General features: G+C 40.8%; 1 protein-coding gene across 3 annotated transcripts in view; it reads right to left on the bottom strand.

Moving 5' to 3' along the window:
* dtwd2 (DTW motif tRNA-uridine aminocarboxypropyltransferase 2) overlaps positions 1-22109 on the bottom strand; it is a 116817-nt gene extending 94708 nt beyond the window's left edge. For all 3 annotated transcript variants that reach the window (XM_087998370.1, XM_087998377.1, XM_043711426.2), the window contains exon 1: positions 21896-22109. In XM_087998370.1, the coding sequence (XP_087854496.1) occupies positions 21896-22050 (155 nt within the window). In that variant the 5' untranslated portion in view covers positions 22051-22109. The remainder of the gene's footprint in view (positions 1-21895) is intronic.
* Between the last annotated feature and the right edge of the window lie 723 nt (positions 22110-22832).

The raw sequence follows: 22832 nt of genomic DNA, 5'->3' as shown, positions 1-22832 counted from the left end.
ACCATTAAACATCCACTGTCTTCAGTCACACATGAAGATCAACTATTGTACTGCAGTGAGAACTACTGGAGACTGAGCTCTACATGAATCAATATTTCAGGAACTGAAATATCTTTAGAAGTAGAAGCAAATTCAGCCAGTCCCCGAGTATCAAACAGCAAAAAATGCATTAGAATGTTTACAACAGTAGCTTAGATTAAAAAGTTTACTCATACCACTCCCAATCTACTTGTAATGAAAAATACCATCAATATGTTTACTCGTAGAAGTACTGTAGTATTTTCTGACAGCATGTTCATTTAATGATAACAAAGCTCTGAAATAAATACATTTTATAAACAAATATTTAATTTGATCAAAACAAGTGATTTCACTTTTACTGAAGAATAGAGCCATATAGCACAAATATTTGATTATTTTCCTTCTAAGGTATAAGCCATGACCCTGAATTTATTCATAATACACCATGAGACTGCGTCACCTGCAAATCCTGCTTTGATCCTCTGCAATTTTAAAATCTTACTAAAATATCTGTAAATCCTAAAGGACTGTACTTTTTGTTCATACCGAAAGAGATGGATTTAAGCAATTTGCAATATCTGCTCTAACTCAGATAAATGTCCACAATGTTAGAATCAGCTCTGAATAATATTTAAATATTAATTTCATGCAGTCACACAGAACAATAGCAACAATGTTACAAATTCCTCTGCTGCACCAGAGCATACAAAAAGAATTACAGCCAGATGTTTGGACAAAAACACCTGCTCTTGCTTTTTGGTTATCTAGATTCTGTAAATCAGCAGTAACAAATATTTATGTAATTTTTAAAAGTTATAATGTCCAAATGTAGATTTGCCAGTTACTATGTTATCTTATCAATAGTGCAAATTAAAAGGCCAGTGTGTGCGTTTCATAGATTCATTCCAGTTAGCTGGTCCAGAATAATCCAGGCTTTTAAAACTGCCATACTGGGAACTCAGTGGTGCAGAGGTTCTGGTACTCCCTGGGAGAAGCACTAGCTGAAAACAAAGAGCACACAAAGAAGCCCCGCTGTGACTTCTCGAGCAAAGCGACAGCTAATTGACAGCCATAAGACCTCTGCTGTTTCTGCAGGAAAGACTTATGAGGGGGTTCTGTGTACAAACTACAACTAATAAAAAGTAAATAGAAGTTATATTTATTTTAGCAAGCTATCAAAATCATGCTGAGATTTTATGACAGTTCTGTGATTTGCCATCAAGCTATCCCTTTGAATGTGATGGCAAATGCTAATAATTGCAAAAAAGATTTTGATCAAAACAGACCTGACATTTGTTTAATTAAAAAGATTGGATTATGGTATTGCTTGATTTGCACCAGCTGTGACTGCCATTATGACATGCTCTAATCAGTCACAAGCAAGCAGATATATTCTCAATGACAGAGCTGCTTGCCATTGCTATTTTCCAGAAAATCACAAAGATGTTGAAACTTAACCATTCAGCTTCATTATTTCAAAAAGCTAGGATACAGCTGCCAAAGTCATCTTGTAAATTAAATGCTTTTAAACTAAAAGATTACTTTATAAAAATTAAATCCAATTGTCTTACATGTTGTCTGTCGTAAAAATAAACAATCACTATCAACAGACTGGAGAATTCAGATATACAGGACAAGTAACAATCAGCTTCACAGTCTCACCAGTGAGTAAATTTCTCCAATATTTTATTCTAAACATAAAATTTCAAACTTGCCAAAGCGAAGCAAGGATCAAACTTAGCAGCAGGTTTAATGAATGGCCTAAATTTTATACAGTAGTAATGAGACCAACAGCACAGAATAAATCTGACACTTTCTTCTAACATCTGTATATTTGCAGCTGATGTGAGTATTGAAAGATGACTGAGGATCAGTGATACTTGGTTCCTGTACTGAAGTTAAACCTTATGATGAAGCAACTGAATATAGTTGGACTTGAGGCATCACCAAATAAACTTCTGTTGTGATGTTCTGGGGTTCATGACTGACTTCCAACACCCAGAACCATATTCTTTTCTAGATAAGAAATCAGTGGTGATTTTCTTGCTTTTCCATTTACTTCAGTTTTCCTCAGGCTCCTTTACGCCATACTTTGCAGCAAATTATGCAGTGAGGGGTGTTTGGAGACAATGTGGAGTGGGGAGATACAAATTTGGACCAAACATTGAGGTTTTCTCATACCTGCAAGTTATGGAAGTCTCTCAGACAGCAGCTAGGAATCAGAATGCATCAAGTTTTGACTAAACTCATCAGATCACAGCAAATCTATAAGCTGATTGGTTGCTGAGCACCTAATGCATATCGGTTTGCCAAGAGCTGGATGGACAGGAGCTGCATGGTGAGTCCTTTTACTTTGAACTTTCTAGTCTCTTATTTAAAGTGAATAGTCTGAAAGAATGCTTCAGGCAAAGCAAGACAATTTGGTTGTGTGGAATGTCTATCACCTGCCACATAGGCAGTCATCAACGCTCCACACGTCCTTGGCAATCACATGTCTGGGAAGCATCTCCAACTTCAAAAATTTGTGCTTTGGTTTTAGAACATGATTGAAGGTTTCAATGAGACCGCAGCTAACATCTATGTGGATAGCATGTTTACCAAACTGGTCACATCACAGATTAAGAGCATGTGGGTATGTCAGAAGTGCAGGAGATGACTGCATCTACATCACTCACTAAACAGATTTCCCCTCCGGATAATGGTGAGGGTGATGGTTCATCACAGGATTGTAGCAATTGCCAGCCTTATTCCACCATTCCTAGATCCCGTTAGCTATAAGAGGAATATCTACCACCTCCTTGTTTTGGCCTTAACACTTTTTGTGGTAGTCAGTGCACAGGCTCGCCAATCTCTGGGTCAAGGAATTTCTCTTCATCTCAATCCTAAAAGGTTTACCCCTTATCTTTGACCCCTGATTCTGGACTCCTCGACAATCAGGAATGTCCTTTCTATGGATATCCTTGACTGGTCCTGTTAGAATTTTGAGTTTTTAGGAGATCCCTCATACTTCTAAGCTCCACTGAATATAGTCCTAAACAACTCAATCTCTCTTCATATGTCAGTCCTGCCAGAAATCAATTTGGTAAAATTGCACTGCACTGCCTCTGTAGCAAGAACATTCTTTCTCAGATGAGGAGACGAAAACTGCACACTATACTCCAGGTGTGACCTCACCAATGCCCTATATAGTTGCAACAAGACATCCTTGTTTCTGTACTCAGATCCTCTCTCTTATGAAGGCCAACATATAGTTTGCCTTCTTTACTGTCTGCTGCACTTGCAGGCAGTTGCAACCAGTGCATGAGATCACACAGGTCGTGTTGTACATTCACCTCTCAATTTTCAGCGAAATAATAATCTGCCTCCAATTTGACTTGATTTATTACTGTCACGTACTGAGTTACAGTGAAAAGTGTTGTCTTATGTGCATTACAGGCAGATTGTACCATACAAGTGCATCAGGGTAACAGAACACAGTGCAGGATACAATGTTACAGCTGCTGAGAAGGTGCAGAGGGAGATCACCGTTAACATTAAAGAAGTAATTCAAAAGTCTAATAACAGGGAAGAAGTTGTTCTTGAATTCTTCTGTAAGACGGAAGAGGGTGGAACAAGGGTGACCGAGGTAGGAGGGGGTCTTTGATTACATTCATTGCTTTCCTGATTTTTGCTACAAGGCGGATAACCTCACATTTATCCATGTTATATTGCAGGTGCTGTGCATTTGTCCATTCATGAACTTGACGATTTTGGATATACTCTGATTTACCACATCTACCCAAATTTGATCCCTTTCCCTCACTATTCAGTTAAAATCCTGTCAACCTCCTTAATTATGAGGTTGGCAAGATTCCAAGATTATTTCGACTCTAGAACAATTCTTTTAGATTGGAGGGTGGCTAATGTGGGATCAGAGAGTCCTAGAGTCATACGAATCATTGTTTTTTTTTTCTGGAATGGCAGGCAGTGACTGGTAGGGTATCACTGCAATATCTCTACATCCACCTCTCAGCTCACTCTTCCATCCAGCTTTGTGTTGTCTGGAGATTTTGAGATATTACATTTATTTCCCTCATTACATATATTGTGAAAGGCCGTGATCCCAGCACTGGTCCCTATGATACCTCACCAGTCATCTGCCTGCCATTCCAGAAAAAAAACAATGATTTGTATGACTTTAGGACTCTCTGATCCCACATTAGCCACCCTCCAATCTATATGAATTGTTCCAGAGTCTAAAGAATCTTGGAAGATATTCTTGCCAACCTCATAATTAAGGAGGTAGACAGGATTTTAACTGAATAGTGAGGGAAAGGGATCAAATTTGGGTAGACGTGGTAAATCAGAGTATGTCCAAAATCAAGTCAAGTTCATTACTGTCCTTTAGGGAAGGAAATCTGACAGCCTTAGCTGACGTGACTTATATGTACCACCACAGCAATATGTTTGATGCTTAATCATTTAGAAAGGAATAAGTTGATTAGGGTTAGTCAACACAGTTTTGTGAAGGGTAGGTAGTTTCGCACAAACCTTACTGAGTTCTTTGAGAAGGTGACCAAACAGATGGATGATGGTAAAGCTATTGATGTGGTGTACATGGATTTCAGTAAGGCGTTTGATAAGGTTACCACGGTAGGCTACTCCAGAAAATATTGAGGCATAGGATTGAGGACGATTTAGTGGTTTGGATCAGAAATTGGCTCGCTGAAAGACGACAGAAGGTGGTGGTTGATGAGAAATGTTCATCCTGGAGTTCAGTTATTAGTGGTGTACTGCAAGGATCTGTTTTAGGTCCACTGCTGTTTGTCATTTTTATAAACGACCTGGACGAGGGCAAAGAAGGATGGGTTAGTAAATTTGTGGATGACACTTAAGGTCAGTAGAGTTGTGGATAGTGCCGAAGGATGTTATAGGTTACAGAAGGATATAGATAAGCTATAGAGCTGGGCTGAGAGGTGGCAAATGGAGTTTAATGCAGAAAAATGAGAGATGAATCACTTTGGAAGTAGTAACAGGAATGCAGAATACTAGGCGAACGGTAAGATTCTTGGTAGTGTAGGTGAACAGAAAGACCTCAGTGTCCATGTACATAGACCTCTCAAAGTTGCCATTCAGCTTAATAGGGCTGTTAAGAAGGCATACAGTGTGTTAGTTTTTATTGGTAGAGGGATCGAATTTCAGGATCACGAGGTAATACTGCAGCTATACAAAACTCTGGCGTAGCCGCACTTGGAGTATTGCGTACAGTTCTGGTCACCGCATTATAGGAAGGATGTGGAAGCTTTAGAAAGCGTTCAGAGGAGATTTACTAAGATGTTGTCTGGTATGGAGGGAAGGTCTTACGAGGAAAGCTTGAGGGACTTGAGGCTATTTTTGTTAGAGAGGAGGAGGTTGAGAGGTGACTTAATCGAGACATATAAGATAATCACAGGGTTAGATTGGGTGGACGGTGAAAGCCTTTTTCCTCGGTTGGTGATAGCTAACACAAGACAACATAGCTTTAAATTGAGGGATGGTAGATATAGGACAGATGTCAGAGGTAGTTTCTTTACTCAGAGAATAGTAGGGACGTGTAACGCACTGCTTACACCAGTTGCAAGCTCGCCAACTTTACGGGCATTTAAATTGTCATTGGATAGGCTTATCGATGAGAATGGAATAGTGTAGGTTAGATGGGCTTCAGACTGGTTTTACAGGGCGGCTCAACATCGAGGGCTGAAGGGCCCATACAGTGCTGTAATTTTCCAAGTTCTATGACTGTGAAAGTAGGCGATCAAATCATCCAGTTCAAGGGGAATTTGGAATGGATTGTAAATGCTGGCTTTGCCAGCGATGCTGATATGTCATGGAAGAATAAAAATAAACAGTCGATGACTAAGGATTATCTTAAGCTCAATTATGATGCCCTGAGCAATACTCACTGACAATCAGTACTTGCTGACTGCAGTCAGTATCCATGGAACTGTTGGAAATTAGAGTCTGGTTTCTTTGCGGTATTTTGTAGTATGTTTACTAGTACAACATTTTATAAAACTGCTACAACTGCAATTATCTACTTTGTCCAAACGCAGAGTTCTGACAAACAAAAGACAAGTTAAAGATAAAGTTCACAAAGACTACCAGTCCACCGACTCTCAATTTCCAAGGTTTTGAGGAAAAATAAGAGTCTGTTCTCACAATATTGTAGCTGACCTCAAGCTGTGGTGGGGCAAGGAGACATGGTTATTCTGACATCACGAGTAATTGTCCCATGTCCAATGACTGGAGGGTTCAAATGGGTAATTCACATAGGGCAAAACATCAACCCAGATAATTATGGTATATCACCAATACCTTAGAGTCAGGGAGGGCAACCCTCAACAGGTGTCAATGCTGTCCAGACAGCTGTCTTCTTTGGAAGATAAAGGGACCAAAGAGGACAAGGAAGGCTCAGGCGAGAATTTCTTAAAACTTTGGCTAGCCGAAAGCCGATGTTACAATGCTAATGAAATTGACGCACAGTGTGTTAGCTGTCTGTTCGTCCTCTGGTATTAATGAACCATCCTCAATTGTCATAAATCACATACTTTTGCGTGCACAAGCTTTTTTTGTCGTTTCTACAGAGAAACACACATCTGCTGGCTTTCTGGACTGTTGTAAACTCAGTAATGTAAACATTCCAGCCATTAACACTATTGGGGTTCTCCCAGATACATGAAACAGTCATACACTATCTTGGAATTGATGCATTTAGATCACTGTTTCAAATGATTGTAAAAACAAATCATCTTCAGATCTGACCCATGTCCATCTGCCTCTATTTCTAAATCTTAATCCCAAAATGTATGACATTTTATTCACCTTATATCAAACTGTAATCTGGATTATTCAAAAGAAAAAGGATCTGTTCAGTTTGCTGTGAAGGAAATCAGAATAGACGAATGAAACGTCAGATTCCACTGTCAAAAGATTCCATTGTTTGAAAGTTTTCTTCAAATAATGAATTTTAAAACTCCAAGATCTGTTCAGCTTTTGTAATGATAACCCATTTTAGCTGGGAGGCTCTATACTAAAGGGTTCGGATTTTGATTCTAATGCAAAGCTGTTCACCACAGCACCACCATGTGAATGGAATGGACCAATACAATAGAACAGACCACAGTACTCAAGTTTCCCACTGATATACATACCAAATGAACAGAATTCATTGTGTACAAATTAAATGGAGTTGTTTTAGATTCTTTTTGGTGGGCACCAGGCACAAAACTTTACTTTTTCATTTTTAACTTTCCTTTTGGAGATGAAAAACTTCCTGATGTAAGTGTACAATATTAATATTGTATTTTTAAAACTGAATCTGCAGCATTGTGTTTGCATTTCAGTGTAAAAACTACATTGTCAAAGGCAAAAAAAAAACATTATCAACCTAGATTTCAGTCTGGAATCTGACTTATTCAATAATAACCAGTTGGGATCAGAGCAGTAAGGGAGAACTCAGATACTCAGTGGTCCAATTTGCTACAAAAATTGAGAAAAGTTCTTTGATCGATCTGAGATGGAATGGCTTGAATTTATTGAGACTGAATTATATATTGTATATTTTGAAACTCAGGGATCATGTGCAATTTGCTTCAGGACAATAGCAACATTTAAGAGGCATTTGGATGGGTGTATGAATAGGAAGGGTTTGGAGGGATATGGGCCGGGTACTGGCAGGTGGGACTAGATTGGGTTGGGATATCTGGTCGGCCTGGACCGAAGGGTCTGTTTCCATGCTGTACATCTCTATGACTCTATGTAGTGTGTGAATAGAAGTCTGGTTGTGAGACGACAAAAGAGAGGAGGTGATGAGAATACAAAAGCAAAATATTATCGTGCTAAATCTGAAATGAAAACCAGAAGCTCAAGATTATGTTTGTGGTCGGAAATAGGGTTTACAAGCAGAGGTACTCCACTTGGTACTTTAATCCTCTCCACCATTCAACAGGATCATGGCTGATCTGTTTGCCATATCAACTTTCTTGTCTGCCCCACATAATCCCAGGCTCCCTTGTCTTTGAAAAATTGATCTAATCCTACCTTGGATAAATTCAATGACCCAGCCTCCACTGTTTTCTGGGTAAGAAAATTGCGCAAGCTAACTACATCGGGAAATTATTGTCTTAATATTGATCACAAAAGGAAGACTTATATTCTAGAACTCTGTCCCCGAGTTCTGGTGTGTTCCACAAGAGGTACAGCCTCTTGGCACCAACACTAATAAATACCCTCAGGATCACACACATTTCAAATAAGACTACCTCTCATTCTTTAAATTAAACAGAACCTCAAAGCACATAATCTCCACATTATTTCCAGAGTCAATGCACGTTGACATATCTGATTAGAGATGAATGCGGTGTTCAAACACTAGTGTAAGAAAAGTAGATTTGTGGGGCAGAAGTGCTGCAACTGGGGAATCAGCATTCCCTCAAATATTATTAACAGCTGCGCAAGCTTTGATGCCCATGTGCAAAGCTATTGTTATTTTGGTTGAAATACATTTTTGGGACAACGTTGAAAGAGTTTTGACAGGTCCTTAACCCAGGTATACTGCAATCAACAGAGCACATTGTTGTCAACCCCACCTTACTGCTTTATTCACTTTAATCATCACCAAAATTCATGCTTTCTGAATTCTCATTTGGATGAAATGAAGTGGATTTTGTGCTGAAATGATAGTAGGACTAACAATGCTCACCATTATAAGCATATCAAGGAGACAGCAAATGTCAGTGACCTCAGATTCAGAGTTAAATGTGGAAATTGGGAAGATGCTGTTCAAACTTTCCTGCTCCCTAAGAATCTGTAGCCAGCCAGGAAACCTTATCCTCAAACATATGGGCTGGCAGCAAGTTGCTGTACTGACGAAATGTGCATGCACTCCGGGCAGCACTATGGCTCAGTGGTTAGCACTGCTGCCTCACAGCGCCAGGGACCTGGGTTTGACTCCAGTGTCAGGCGACTGTCTGTTTGGAGGTTGCACATTCTCCCCGTGTCTGCATGGGTTTCCTCTGGGTGCTCCAGTTTCCTCCCATAATCCAAAGATGTGCAGGTCATGTGAATTGGTCATGCTACATATAGTGTTAGGTGCATTAGTCAGGGGTAAATGTCAGGTAAGGGAATGGGTCTGGGTGGGTTAATTTTCAGAGGGGTTGGTGTGACTTGTTTCCATACTGTAGGGAATCCAATCTAATCTAATCACAGCAATTCAATGCAGCGATCGGCATGTTGACCCAGAATATTGGAGTGGTAGCATGCGCTTTCAGCCACTCAACTTAAGAGGGATCATTGCTGCACTGATGTGGTGGTGTCCAACTGAACCAACTGTTTGCCAGTATTGTTGCCAACCACATAATTAAGGAAGTAGACAAGATTTTAAACAGAATAGTGAGGGAAAGAGACCAACTATGGGAAGATGTGGCAAATCAAATAGTGGAACCGTGACCAAAGACAAATGTGTTAATATGGAAAAATGATAAACAGACCATAGAAATAAAGAGTATGGATCTAAGAGTGAACTAACAAATAAAACTGGAATTTACAAAGACAGTAAAAACATAACATAAATGGCCCTGTCTCCAAATGCAGGTAGCAATTCAAAACAAAAAAAATTGAAAAGCCACTGCAAATAGAAATGAATGGTTATGATCTGATCGCTGTTACAGCGACAGAACTATAGGATGACAAGGGCTGGAATCTCAGACTTGAAAGATACAGGTCATTTAAGAATAACTAGAAACTAGAAAAAGGTGGCCAGTGGTTCTGTTAGTTAATGATAGGGAGGATGATCTTGGTTCAGGAAGGCTAGATGTGGAAATAATTTAGGTAAAAATGAGAAATGATAAAGGCAAAAAGTCATTCAAGGAAGTGGTATACACGATCCCTTATAGTATCCCCATTGTCTGGTAGTGCAAAGGAAGAAATAATGAAAGCTTGTCAGAAAGGTATGGCGATAATAATGTGAGATTTTAATTTACACAGTGACTTTAAAAGTCAGATGGACAAAGATAACCTAGGAGTTGATAAAATGTTTTTAAGAATAGTTTCTTGTAATGAGATAGGAATATTTAATGATCTCATTGTGAAAATGTCCTCTGGTAGCAGCAAGAAAAATTTATTGAATTTTACATTGTTTGAGGGAGAGAAGAGGGTCCATGACTTGTTTAAAATAAAATGTTTAAAAGAGCATTTATAGGGCATGAAAACAAAGCTCGCTAAAGTGAATTAGCGCATTAGTTTAAAGGATAAGACAACGGAGAAGCAGTGGCAGACCTTTAAGTGATATTTCTGAACATACAGAAGAGGGGCATTCCAATGAATAAGGAAAAGTTAAAGATTTATCAAATAAAGTTGAGTTGTGTAAAGGCAAGCGACAGGTCAGAACAGTGGACAGAGTGTTTTAAAAATAGTGAAGAATGACCAAAACATTAACAGATGAAAAAATTAGAGTAAGCTAATTTACTCTAAGTTAGAGAAATACAAAAACAGAAAGTGTTTCTAAAAAATATTATTATTTTTTAAAAACGTAGCTATTAAAGTGAGTCTGACTGAAAATGAGACTAGGGAATTAATAATGTAAAATAAAGGGCAATTGAATTAAACAGGCATTTGATATGGCTTGCTTTATTATTGTACGTGTACTGAGGTACAGTGAAAAGTATTGTATTGTGTGCTAACCAGACAAATCATATCTTACATATGTAAGTCAGGGTAACCAACAGAATACAGAGTATAATGAGAAGATGCAGAAAAAGATCAACTCTCATGTAGGAGGGGTCTGCCCAGAAGTCTGGCTATTGTGAGGAAGAATGTGTTCTTGAAACTGTTGGAACATGTTTTCAAACTTTTATCTTCTGCCCAATGGGAGAGGGTGGAAAATAGTATAATCTGGGTGGGAGGGGGTCTTTGATTATGTTGGCTGCTTTCCTGAGGCAGCAGGAAATGTAGGTAGAGTCAGTGGAAGGAAGATCGGTTTTCATAGTGGATTGGGCTGTTCACAACTGTCTATAATTTCTTTCATTCCGCTTCTTGAAGTCAATGACCAACTTGTTTGTTTTGCTGACATTGAGGGAGAGATTGTTGTCTTTACACCCATGCCACTAAGTTGTCTCTTTCCTGTACTCTGTTTTGTTGTTGTTTGGGATCTGATTCACTACAGTGGTGTCATCAAATTTATAAATGGAGTCAGAGCTAAATTGGGCCACACTATCAAGAGTGTATAAGGAAATGCATTTGTATCTGTCATTATGGGGTGACATAGATGACACTTGAAACATCTTCAAAGCAGCGACAAATCAGGAAATGGAAGAGAGAGAGAGAAACCTCGAGAAAATCACAACCAGCAGACAAGTGATACTGAGTAAATTGTTGGAGCTGAAGGTTGCCAAGTGCCTAGGTCCTGATGCACTTCATCCTAAAAGTGGCTGGACAGTGCTGCTAGATCATAACATAGTTAATGAAACTCCTTTATTCAAACAGTGAGATGGACATAAACCTAGAAAGTACAGGCCAGTTAGCTTAACATCTGTCATAGGGAGAATGTTAGATGATATTATTAGAGAAATTATAGCAGGGCACTTGGATAAGTTCAAAGTAATCAGACAGGGTGAACATGGTTTTGTGAAAGGGGAATAATATTTGACCAATCTAGGGGAGTTCTTTGAGGAGGTAATACTTGCTATGGATAGAGGGGAATTGATAGATGTACCGTATTTCAATTTCTAGAAGGCACTTGATAAGGTGCCACATCAAAGGTTACTGCAAAAACTAAAAGCTCATGGTGTACAGGATCACTTATTGGCATCAACAAAAAAACTGGCTGGCAAACAGATAGCTCAGAATAGATGTAAATAGGCCTTTTTCAGGTTGGTAATATTTAATAAATGGTGCATCACAACGATTGGACTGTGACCTCAACTGTTTACAATTTGCATAAATGTGATATAGTTGCCAAATTTACTTATGATACAAAGATGGAAAATAAATTGTGAAAAGGATGAAAGATATTGAAAACTTATATTGAGTGGACAAAGATGTGGCAAAATATGAAGTAATCCATTTTGGCAGGAAGCATTAAAAAAAGCATGTTCTTGAAACAGTGACAAATTACAGCGAGATCTGGGTATTTTCATACTTGAACCACAACAGGTTAGTATGCAGCTACAGCAAATACCTAAGAAAGCTATTACAATGTTATCATTTATTGTGAGGTGAAATTATACAGGGCACTGGTCAAACTGCATCTAGAATATAGACCCTAAAATTGGTCATTTTATTTTAGGAAGAATGTAAATGTGTAGGAGGCAATTCAGAGAAGGTTTACTTCACAAATACCTAGAATGGGCAATCTGACTTATGAGGAAAGGTTAGACAGGCAGATGTGAAAAGGCTGTTTCCTCTTCTAAGAGGATGTAGAACTGGTGGTCACTGTTTAAAAATCAGGAGTCACCCATTTAAAATAGAGTAGGCAATTTCTTTCTCTTCCAGGTTTGAGAATCTTTGGAACGGTCCCTGAAAAGATGGTGGAAGAAGAGTCCTTAAATATTTTTAAGACAGGTGTAGATAGATTTTTGTTCAGCAAGCAGTAAAATGTTATTGGGAGTTGGCAGCAATACAGAGTAATCAGATTTTCCAAAATCTTCAATGGCAGAGCAGGATTGAGACGGTGGTGAGCTCTTTCTTGCAATTCACGTAATGGAGATATAAGCACAGTGCTACTTGGAAGGATGTTCCAGGATTTTCAGCCAGTCACAGTCAAAGAATGGCGATATAATTCCACTGTGAATCTCCTAGCACAGAAACCATAATGTGCTTTGGGATAAATGTTCACCTTACTAACAATATCCAAGTGTGAGATGTGAGTGAGCTGAGTAGTTCTCAACCAGTCAATATTGTGGGTTCCATCTTTAACCAATATTGCTACTGTTGTTTCAAATACAAAATTCACAGGTAAGTTATCGAAGAACCAATACATTAGCCCCTGCTTTAATAGATTTGGTTGTGATAATAATGTGAATCAGAGGTGCAAAACAAGAGTCCATTTTGCATTCTGGAGATATGTCATCCAAAGAAACTTAAAAGAACATAATTTTAAAAACTCACTATGTGTCCTGCTCTTTACTCGCACTGCACTTGATTCAAGGAAAATCTATGGAGTTTGACAGAAGTTACTGTTTTAAAGTGTCATTCCCTTTTACTTCTGTACATCGATGAAGGAGTACTGAAGACAAAAGCCCCCATGAAAATCATGAAATGGGAAAGTAACCAGATTATGTTTTGTTTTTGTATAAAACACCAAAACAAAGTGAGGCATGAACTCTTCAACTTTTTCTGAGATAACTTTCCGGAAAAAAAACTTATTATATTCCAGGAACTATTTGTTTTGTAAATACAGCATGTTATCATGTCGTCAAGTGAACCTTTAGACTTGTGAAATAATTTAACAACAGAAATATTTCTAAGATATTTAAGGATTTTTGATTTATGTATGTTTCTTGGAGAACTCAAAACAACTGTAAAAAAGTGCATACAGGTGGAATTTTGTAAAGGACTCTTTAATTCTGACACACACAGATAAAGTCTGAATCAAAGACCTGAAGTTGGTCAATATTATTTTGAAAAAATATTTAGAGCAACAATGTAATGTTGTGAAGATATTTAGTGAAGAAGGAAAAGTGCAATACTTTAATACTTGAACAACAATATTTCAGTGTATTCCTCAATTTTATATTCCTTACAACTCTTGAACAAAAGTGATAAATTTGCAATATAACCCAAGGTTAATATATCCTTTCTGCGATACAATGCCCACAACTGAATGCAATACTCCGAAGCAGTCTTACTAAGGTGCCTGAAACTACAGCTCAAAATCAACAAACATAATACAAAACATTCTCTAGTAATTGTAGTTAGACACCTCAGAGTACTATGCTTATTCAAAGAATCCAGACTGTCTATTATATGTAATGCCATTAAGAAATGACAAATTTTAGGTGGTTTTCCAAAATATTATTGATACATTACTTTTGACAATATGATATCCCCCATAAGAAGTAAAAGACTAAAGCCCATTGACACACATGTTTTTTTAATGCGATAACTAGTTCCAACTGATGTACGCAAATTCTCATACAAATCCACTCATGTACCCAAGGTTTCTGGTTTTGTCAATTCGAAAATATCCCATTTGTTTTTCTTGGATTCAAAGTGAATGACCGTAGACATAGAGTGATACAGCACAGAACCAAACCCTTCAGTTCAACCAGTCCATGCTAACCATAATCCCAAATTAAACTGGTCCCACCTGCCTATGCTTGGCCCATATCCTTCCAAACATTTCTTATTCTTGTACATATCCAAATGGCGTTTAAACCTTGTAACTGTACACGCATCCACCACTTCCCCTGGAAGTTCATTCCACACACAAACCATTCTCTGACGCCCCTCATGTCTTTTATAAATCTTTCTCAACTCATCTTAAAAACATGCCCCCAGTCATGAAATCCCTCACCCTAGGGAAAAAAAACCTACCATTCATCTTGTCTACACCCTCATGATTCTAAACCTCTAAAAGGTCACCCCTCAATTTCCTGCGCTCCAGTAAAAAAAATCCCAGCCTACCCTGTCTCATCTTATAACTCAAACCCTCCATTCCCAGAAATCCTAGAAAATCTTTCCTGAACCATCTCCAGCTTAATAATATCCTTCCTATGACAGGGTGATCAAAACTGGACACAGTATTCCAAAAGAATCCTCACCAATGCCCTGTACAACTGAAACATGTTGTACCAACTCCTCTACTCAAAGATCTGTACAATGAAGGCAAGTGTGCCAAATGTTTAACTGCCCTGTCTACATATGATGCAAGCATCAAAGAATTATATACATTCTCACACTGAACTCCACAAGTCAAAATTTTTCTCACTTAGAACATGGTTTGTAAAAATTGACTGTAAATCTATAAATTAGCATATTCAAACTAGTTATTCACACCACTGCTCCCACTAATCCAGCTGTGAGCCAAATGCTACATTCCTTCACCCTTTCCAATCCAGAAATTTTGCCAAATTCCCTTCACAATGCACCAAGTTAAATCACATCCGATCCTGTGGTCATGACACCCTCCACCCGAGAACGTGCACGAGGTATAAGCAGGCAGGGAAAGATGTAGGTTTGCTCGCTGTATTTCCAGACATTTTGTTACCCTACTAGGTAACATCTTAGTGGACCTCATGCAAAGCAACACTGAAAATTCCTGCTTTCAATTGATATGTTTGGTTTCTTTGGGTTGGTGATGTCATTTCCTGTGGTGGTCACTTCCTGTTCCTTTTCTCAGGGGGTGGTAGATGGTGTCTAACTCGATGTGTTCGTAGATCGAGTTCCGGTTGGAATGCCATGCTTCTAGGAATTCTCGTGCGTGTCTTTGTTTGGCTTGTCCTAGGATGAATGTATTGTCCCAGTTGAAGTGGTGTCCTTCCTCATCCGTATGTGAGGATTCTAGTGAAAGAGGGTCATGTCTTTATGTGGCTAGTTGGTGTTCACATAACCTGGTGGCTAGTTTTCTGCCTGTTTGTCCAATGTAGTGTTTGTTACAGTCCTTGCACAGTATTTTGTAAATGATGTTCGTTTTGCTTATCGTCTGTACAGGGCGTTTCAAGTTCATTAGCTGCTGTTTTACTGTGTTTGCTGGGCTACCATGATGCCAAGGGATCTGAGTAGTCTGGCAGTTATTTCCGAGAATGTCTTTGATGTAGGGGAGAGTGGCTAGGGTTTCTGGACATGTTTTGTCTGCTTGTTTGGGTTTGTAGCTGAGAAATCGGCTGACTGTGTTCATTGGGTATTCATTGCCATTCTTTTTGAATACACTGTATAGGTGATTTTCCTCTGCTCTGCGTAGTTCCTCTGTGCTGCAGTGTGTGTTGATTCGTTGAAGTAATGTTCTGATGCAGCTTCATTTGTGGGTGTTGGGATGATTGCTTCTGTAGTTCAATATTTGGTCTGTATGTGTTGTTTTTCTGTAGATGCTGGTTTGAAGTTCCCCATTGGCTGTTTGCTCAACTGCAACATCTAGGAATGGCAGTTTGTTGTTGTTTTCCTCCTCTTTAGTGAATTTTATGCCAGTAAGGGTATTATTGATGGTCTTGAAGGTTTCCTCTATCGACAAACACATCGAGTTAGACCTCAAGTACCACCCCCTGAGAAAAGGAACAGGACGTGACTTCACCACAGGAAATGACATCACCAACCCAAAGAAACCCATACATATCAATAAAAAGCAGGAATTTTCAACATTGCTTCGCGTGAGGTCCACTGAAGATGTTACCCAGTAAGGTAACAAAACGTCTGAAAATGAACCTTGCAGCTCAGTGAGCAAACCTACATCCAACACCTCAACCTGAGCTACAAATCTTCTCAAAACTCACTAAGGCAGGGAAAGAGTTAAGTTCTGAAACAAGAGGTTCAGCTGAGCATGACTCAGATCAAATAAGAAATTACAGTTAACAATGGGGTGCTGCAGGCAAGGGTAATGGGTTAACAAAGTGGAAAAACATTCATTACGTAGAGCCATTTAACAAGATGAGGTAACGTTCAGTATGGGAAGTCAGTTTAACAAGGTGAAAATATTCATTATGTGGAGTCAGTTATTCATTGTGTCACAGCAGATGGCTTAATCTTTATTATTGACACTCACTGATTGTAACGGTCACCCAATTAATATGTATGTTGCCGTAATGGATGCTCCTTCCTGTAAAATCAGTATATAGTTCATTGAGAAACTGCTGTTCCAGAGGAGACCGTGAACACAAATTCCTGTGCTCATGGGCATTCGTTCCCTCTCCCTCCAGGGCCCGGAATAAAGGTGAAGGAGAGACGAAGGAGTTAAACTACACGGTCTCTGAGCGTTTTGCTTCAACGGGGATGACAATACACCAATACTATGGAATTTTAAAAAAAATTTGGTGCCTGTAAAAATTGCGTAGTCATTTAATTATTATTAATAGCCATGTGTCTATAAATATGGTCACACAGGCAAATCTGGCTCCAGTTTTTCATTCCCAGAAAAGTCACAAATTACAACTAAGTTTGTAACATCCCAATGGAAAGCTGAAATTAACAACTGAACAACTATAATAAAAGGTGGGATAAAAATTACAAAATTAAAAAGCAGTTAATTACAAAATTAACAAACTGCTATCAATGAGAAAGCTGGAAGGAGGAAATAGCAATATTTTAATTATGAATTGTTTGAAAATCTTTTTGCAAACATTGTTGTACAAAAGAATTCTGAGAATGTGGATAAGGTCTTTGGTAATGTTCTTCATTATCTAGTGCAATACCTTAACAATTAAGGTAGTACTAATTGGAATTAATGAATAGCATTAAGATTCTGAGTAAACACCAAAAAAATCCTTGACATAGCTACAATGGTGTGATTAAAAATCAGACCAGGAGGAAATAAATTTCATAAGTGCTGTCATTATCTCTTGCCATCATTGGCATGAATAAATAGATAAACACCATGTTTCTTTTATCCAATGGTTTTGTTATTAAAATTCTGAATCATGTACTTGACATATTCCATGATCTAGTTCCATGTCTACTACTGCCCTCCTGAGCATCAGTGTATTGTATTCTCCAGTTCCATACACTTTGCTGATCTTCCCCTTCTTGGAACAAAACTATGTAAAACAAATAATCAAGGTTCAGATACCAGACTATTCATTGCAGGATTTCATTGTGTGATTCACATTTTAGAATACATCTTCACATTTCAGGCATCAAGACACATACACATTTGTATATCGCAGTTGAAAATGTCATATTCTATAAACTTGAAAGTAGTTTCCCAAGAACTGAAAATATCCTTATGTTATTCTTATTTACAATATAATTTTTTTAAACGGTAAAGCTCAGATCATCTTCAGCAACAGAACATACTTATATACTGTATTACCCAACAATGCTTTTGCAAGTAACTTTTAAAAAAACTATGAAAAATATACACAGCACAATACACTTTTCTGTGGATGTTTTGAGCAACTTTTTTTTCAATTCTTCACAATCTTCCACTCTAAAATTTCTTTATATCCAAATGCTTCAGCTGTTGGTTTTCACTGCATTCACTTTAAGTAACATGCACACATCTTTCAGCTCATACATATATGCACTTGTATGCACACCAATACGCAAGCACGAAGGCAATATAAAGTATATAATTCTAACAAGTCTAATGGAAAGGGTACATTGCCTGCAGAACCAGAAGGACATTGGGATAAATGTACACACACTGCTGAACGTGGCTGGGCTGGTTTTTGAAAGTAGTTAATGAGACCTTATGTTTTATAAAGAAGGATATTACCCTGACCATCCATTAAACACTGGTTTAGCCTCAATTGGAATAGTACATCCAATTCTGGGCAGTGCATATTAGGAAGTGAAAGCAGTGGAATGCTGAGAAGTTTGAAACACATTATTTACATGTATAAATTGATGAAACTGGGCCTGGCACCTGGAGAAAAAGTTGAGAGATTTGATCGAGGTGTTCAAAATCATGTGCTGTCTAGAGAGAAACTGTCTCATTGTCAGAATGATCAAGAATCAGAGGTCATTGTTAGGCTACAGCTGGAGTACTGTTTTCAGTTCTGGTCACTGCATTTTAGGAAGGATGTGATTGCAATGGAGAAGGTACAGAGGAAATCAACAAGATCTGGCCTAGGCTTAAGAGTTTCAAGTAGATAGGCTGGAATTATTTTTCTGACAAAAGAGAAGACTGAAGAGTTATCTGATTGACTCCATGAAATTATGAGGGGGAAATATAGGGTAGACAGGAAAAATATTTTTTCCCCTTAGTACAGGGGTCAATAATCAGCAGCAAGATAGTTAAGGGGAGGGGCAGCATCCAGGGAACAGGAGATTCGACGTTTCGGGCACAGGCCCTTCTTCAGGAATGAGCAGAGAGTGTTCAGCAGGAGAAGATAAAAGGTAGGGAGGAGGGACTTGGAGGAGGGGCGTTGGAAATGTGATAGGTGGAAAGAGGTCAAGGTGAGGGTGATAGGTCGGAGTAGGATGGAGGCGGAGAGGTCAAGAAGAAGACTGCAGGTCAGGAAGGCGGTGCCGGGCTGGAGGGATTCGGCTGCGACAAGGTGGGGGGAGGGGGGATGAAGAAACTGGTGAAGTCCAAGTTCATCCCCTGTGGTTGGAGGGTTCCCAGTCGGAAGATAAGACGCTCCTCCTCCGACCGTCGGGTTGTTGTGGTTTGGCGGTGGATGAGTCCAATGACCTGCATATCCTCGGTGGAGTGGGAGGGGGAGTTGAAATGCTGTGCTACAGGGTGGTTGGGTTGGTTCATCCGGGTGGCCCAGAGGTGCTCTCTGAATCGCTCCGCAAGTAGGCGGCCTGTCTCCCCAATATAGAGGAGGCCACACCGGCTGCAGCGGATGCAGTAGATGATGTGGGTGGAGGTGCAGGTGAATCTGTGGCGGATATGGAAGTTTCCTTTGGGGCCTTGGAGAGAAGTGAGGGGGGAAGGTGTGGGCGCAAGTGTTGCACCTCCTGCGGTTGCAAGGGAAGGTGCCGGGAGTGGAGGTTGGGTCGGTGGGGGGTGTGGATCTGACAAGGGAGTCGCGGAGGGAGTGGTCTCTACGGAAAGCTGATAGGGGAGGAGAGGGAAATATATCCTTGGTGCTGGGGTCTGTTTGGAGGTGGCGGAAGTGACGGCGGATGATGCGCTGTACATGGAGATTGGTGGGGTGGTAGGTGAGGACCAGTGGGGTTCTGTCCTGGTGGCGGTTGGAGGGGCGGGGCTCAAGGGCGGAGGAGCGGGAAGTGGAGGAGATGCGGTGGAGGGCACCGTCGACCACGTCGGGGGGGAAATTGCGGTCCTTGAAGAAGGAGGCCATCTGTGTTGTACGTATTTTGAACTGGTCCTCCTGGGAGCAGATGCGGCGGAGACGAAGGAATTGGGAGAATGGGATGGCGTTTTTACAGGGGGCAGGATGGGAGGAGGTGTAGTCCAGGTAGCTGTGGGAGTCGGTTGGTTTGTAGTAGATGTCCGTGTTGATTCGGTCGCCTGAGATAGAAACAGAAAGGTCTAGGAAGGGGAGGGAGGAGTCCGAGACTGTCCAGGTGAATTTGAGGTCGGGGTGGAAGGTGTTAGTGTAGTGGATGAACTGTTCAACCTCCTCGTGGGAGCACGAGGTAGCGCCGATACAGTCATCAATGTAGCGAAGGAAAAGATGGGGGGTGGGGCCAGTGTAGTTGCGGAAGATGGATTGTTCCACATACCCTACGAAGAGGCAGGCATAGCTGGGGCCCATGCGGGTGCCCATGGCTACTCCTTTTGTTTGGAGAAAGTGGGAGGATTGGAAAGAAAAGTTGTTCAGGGTGAGGACCAGTTCGGTCAGTCGAAGGAGGGTGTCGGTGGAAGGGTACTGGGTGGTACGGCGGGAAAGGAAGAAGCGGAGTGCTTTGAGTCCTTCGTGATGGGGGATGGAGGTGTACAGGGACTGGATATCCATGGTGAAGATGAGGCGTTGGGGACCGGGGAAGCGGAAATCTTGGAGGAGGTGGAGGGCGTGGGTGGTGTCACGAACGTAGGTGGGGAGTTCTTGGACTAATGGGGACAGGACCGTGTCGAGGTATGCCGAGATGAGTTCGGTTGGGCAGGAGCAGGCTGAGACGATGGGTCGTCCGGGGCAGTCAGGTTTGTGGATTTTGGGCAGGAGGTAGAAACGGGCGGTGCGGGGTTGTGGGACTATGAGGTTGGAGGCGGTGGATGGGAGGTCCCCTGAGGTGATGAGGTTATGGATGGTCTGGGAGATGATGGTTTGGTGGTGGGGGGTGGGGTCATGGTCAAGGGGACGGTAGGAGGAGGTATCTGCGAGCTGGCGTTTGGCCTCAGCGGTGTAAAGGTCAGTGCGCCAAACTACTACTGCGCCTCCCTTGTCAGCTGGTTTGATGGTGAGGTTGGGGTTGGAACGGAGGGAGTGGAGGGCTGCGCGTTCCGAGGGTGAGAGGTTGGAGTGGGTGGGAGGGGTGTGGGAGTTCAGGTAGCGGTTAATATCGGGGCGGCAGTTTGCTATGAAGAGGTCGAGGGCAGGTAGGAGGCCAGCACGGGGTGTCCAGGTGGACGGGGTGTGTTGGAGGTGGGAGAAGGGGTCGTCAGAGGGTGGGCGAGAGTCTTGATTGAAGAAGAAGGCACGGAGGCGAAGTTGAAGCAACAGGAGGAAAAATATTTTATGCACTGCCAGGTTAGAATCTGGAGTGCACTCCTTGACAATTTGGTGGTGATAAGCACATTGTCTTTTTTAAAAGACAAGTATTGGAATTATTGGAAGAGATATGTTGCAGGGCCTATGTGGAAAATGGATTAGGTCTACCAGAATAACTCTTACAGAGGGGTCATATAAACATGGTGGGTCAAAAGCCCTCCCCTGTTGAAACTTTTTTTTTAATGAATTATTTCATGAGGACAAATCTCGAGGTGTTTACAAATGCGAGAACTGCAACAGGACTTTCCCAAGTGCGTCTCTCGGTTTCCATGACGACTAAGGATTTAAGGACGGGGGCCATAGGCTGCCGTCCCTTTCAGTCAAAACTAGCAAGACCTCCATAAACTCCCTGGAGCCGAACGATTAGTGGTGATTTATAAAGTCAAAAATAATTTAATATTCGATTACAGTAGCATTTATAGGGGCTTGAGACAGATATGTTTCGATGCAAGTAGCATTGTTAGAGGTTTGATGCAGGGGAGACAGGAATATTCCGTCCTGTGACACTCAGCTCCTGACTTGCAGCCGGGCTGACTCTAGCTCACCGAGGCCTGACCCCTCCTGCCAACATCACCTTCAAGTACCTGCAGCGAGAGCATGTCGGCCTCTTCCCCGCCGTCTCCACCGGCAACTCTGACAGTTCCTGCAAGACGTTTAATTCATCTTCGGCACAGATTGCACCGAACTTCCCGCCTTGCGTGTCTGCAGCTGCTTCTCCTGCCACCCTGTCGGGTTCCATGTTGCACTCGAGCGAGGTTGAAGGAAGGGCGCGTCCCCAGCGCAGGGCAGAAAGCACCGGCAGAGGGAGCAGCGGGCGCACCGTGCCATCGTCTCCATCAGAGGGCGCACCAACATAGTCCTCATTACACAATCAATACAAAGAGGCCCTTCAGCCCGTCCTGTCTCTGCTGGTGCACTGAAGGAGCAAGTCACTTCTAAATCCTTTTAGAAATTCTGCACTATCTTCTTCATATTCACAGCACTTCGAAGCTTTTGTTATCATATGCAAATTTTGAAACTATTCTGTATGTCAAATAGAGTTTGAGTTATAAAAATAGGCTGGGACTTTTTCACTGGACAGAGAGGAAAGAGATTTAAAAGGACATGAGGGCAACCTTTTTAAACAGCGAGTGGTTAGTGTATGGAATGAACTGCCAGAGGAAGCGGTGGATGTAGTTATAGTTACAATGTTTAAAAGACATTTTGATAAATACATAAATTGAAACAAAAATGGAGGGATATGGCAGGTGGGATTAATTTAGTTTTGGAACATGGTTGAGATGGAACAATTGGACCAAAGTATCTGTTTCCATGCTATAAGACTCCATAACTCTACTTGTTCATTTATTCTTCATTCATCATCATTCCTGATGAAGGGCTTTTGCCCGAAACATCGATTTTTCCTGCTCCTTGGATGCTGCCTGACCTGCTGTGCTTTTCCAGCACCACTCTAATCTTGACTCTAATCTCCAGCATCTGCAGTACCCATTTCTGCCTTGTTTATTTGTTGGACTGAATGAG

The sequence above is a fragment of the Chiloscyllium plagiosum genome, unplaced genomic scaffold (genome assembly GCF_037043375.1).
Source record: "Chiloscyllium plagiosum isolate Xiang-an unplaced genomic scaffold, Cpla_swu_hap1 HiC_scaffold_2, whole genome shotgun sequence".
Classification (NCBI taxonomy): domain Eukaryota; kingdom Metazoa; phylum Chordata; class Chondrichthyes; order Orectolobiformes; family Hemiscylliidae; genus Chiloscyllium; species Chiloscyllium plagiosum.
This window is presented reverse-complemented; position numbering and strand designations above follow the sequence as displayed.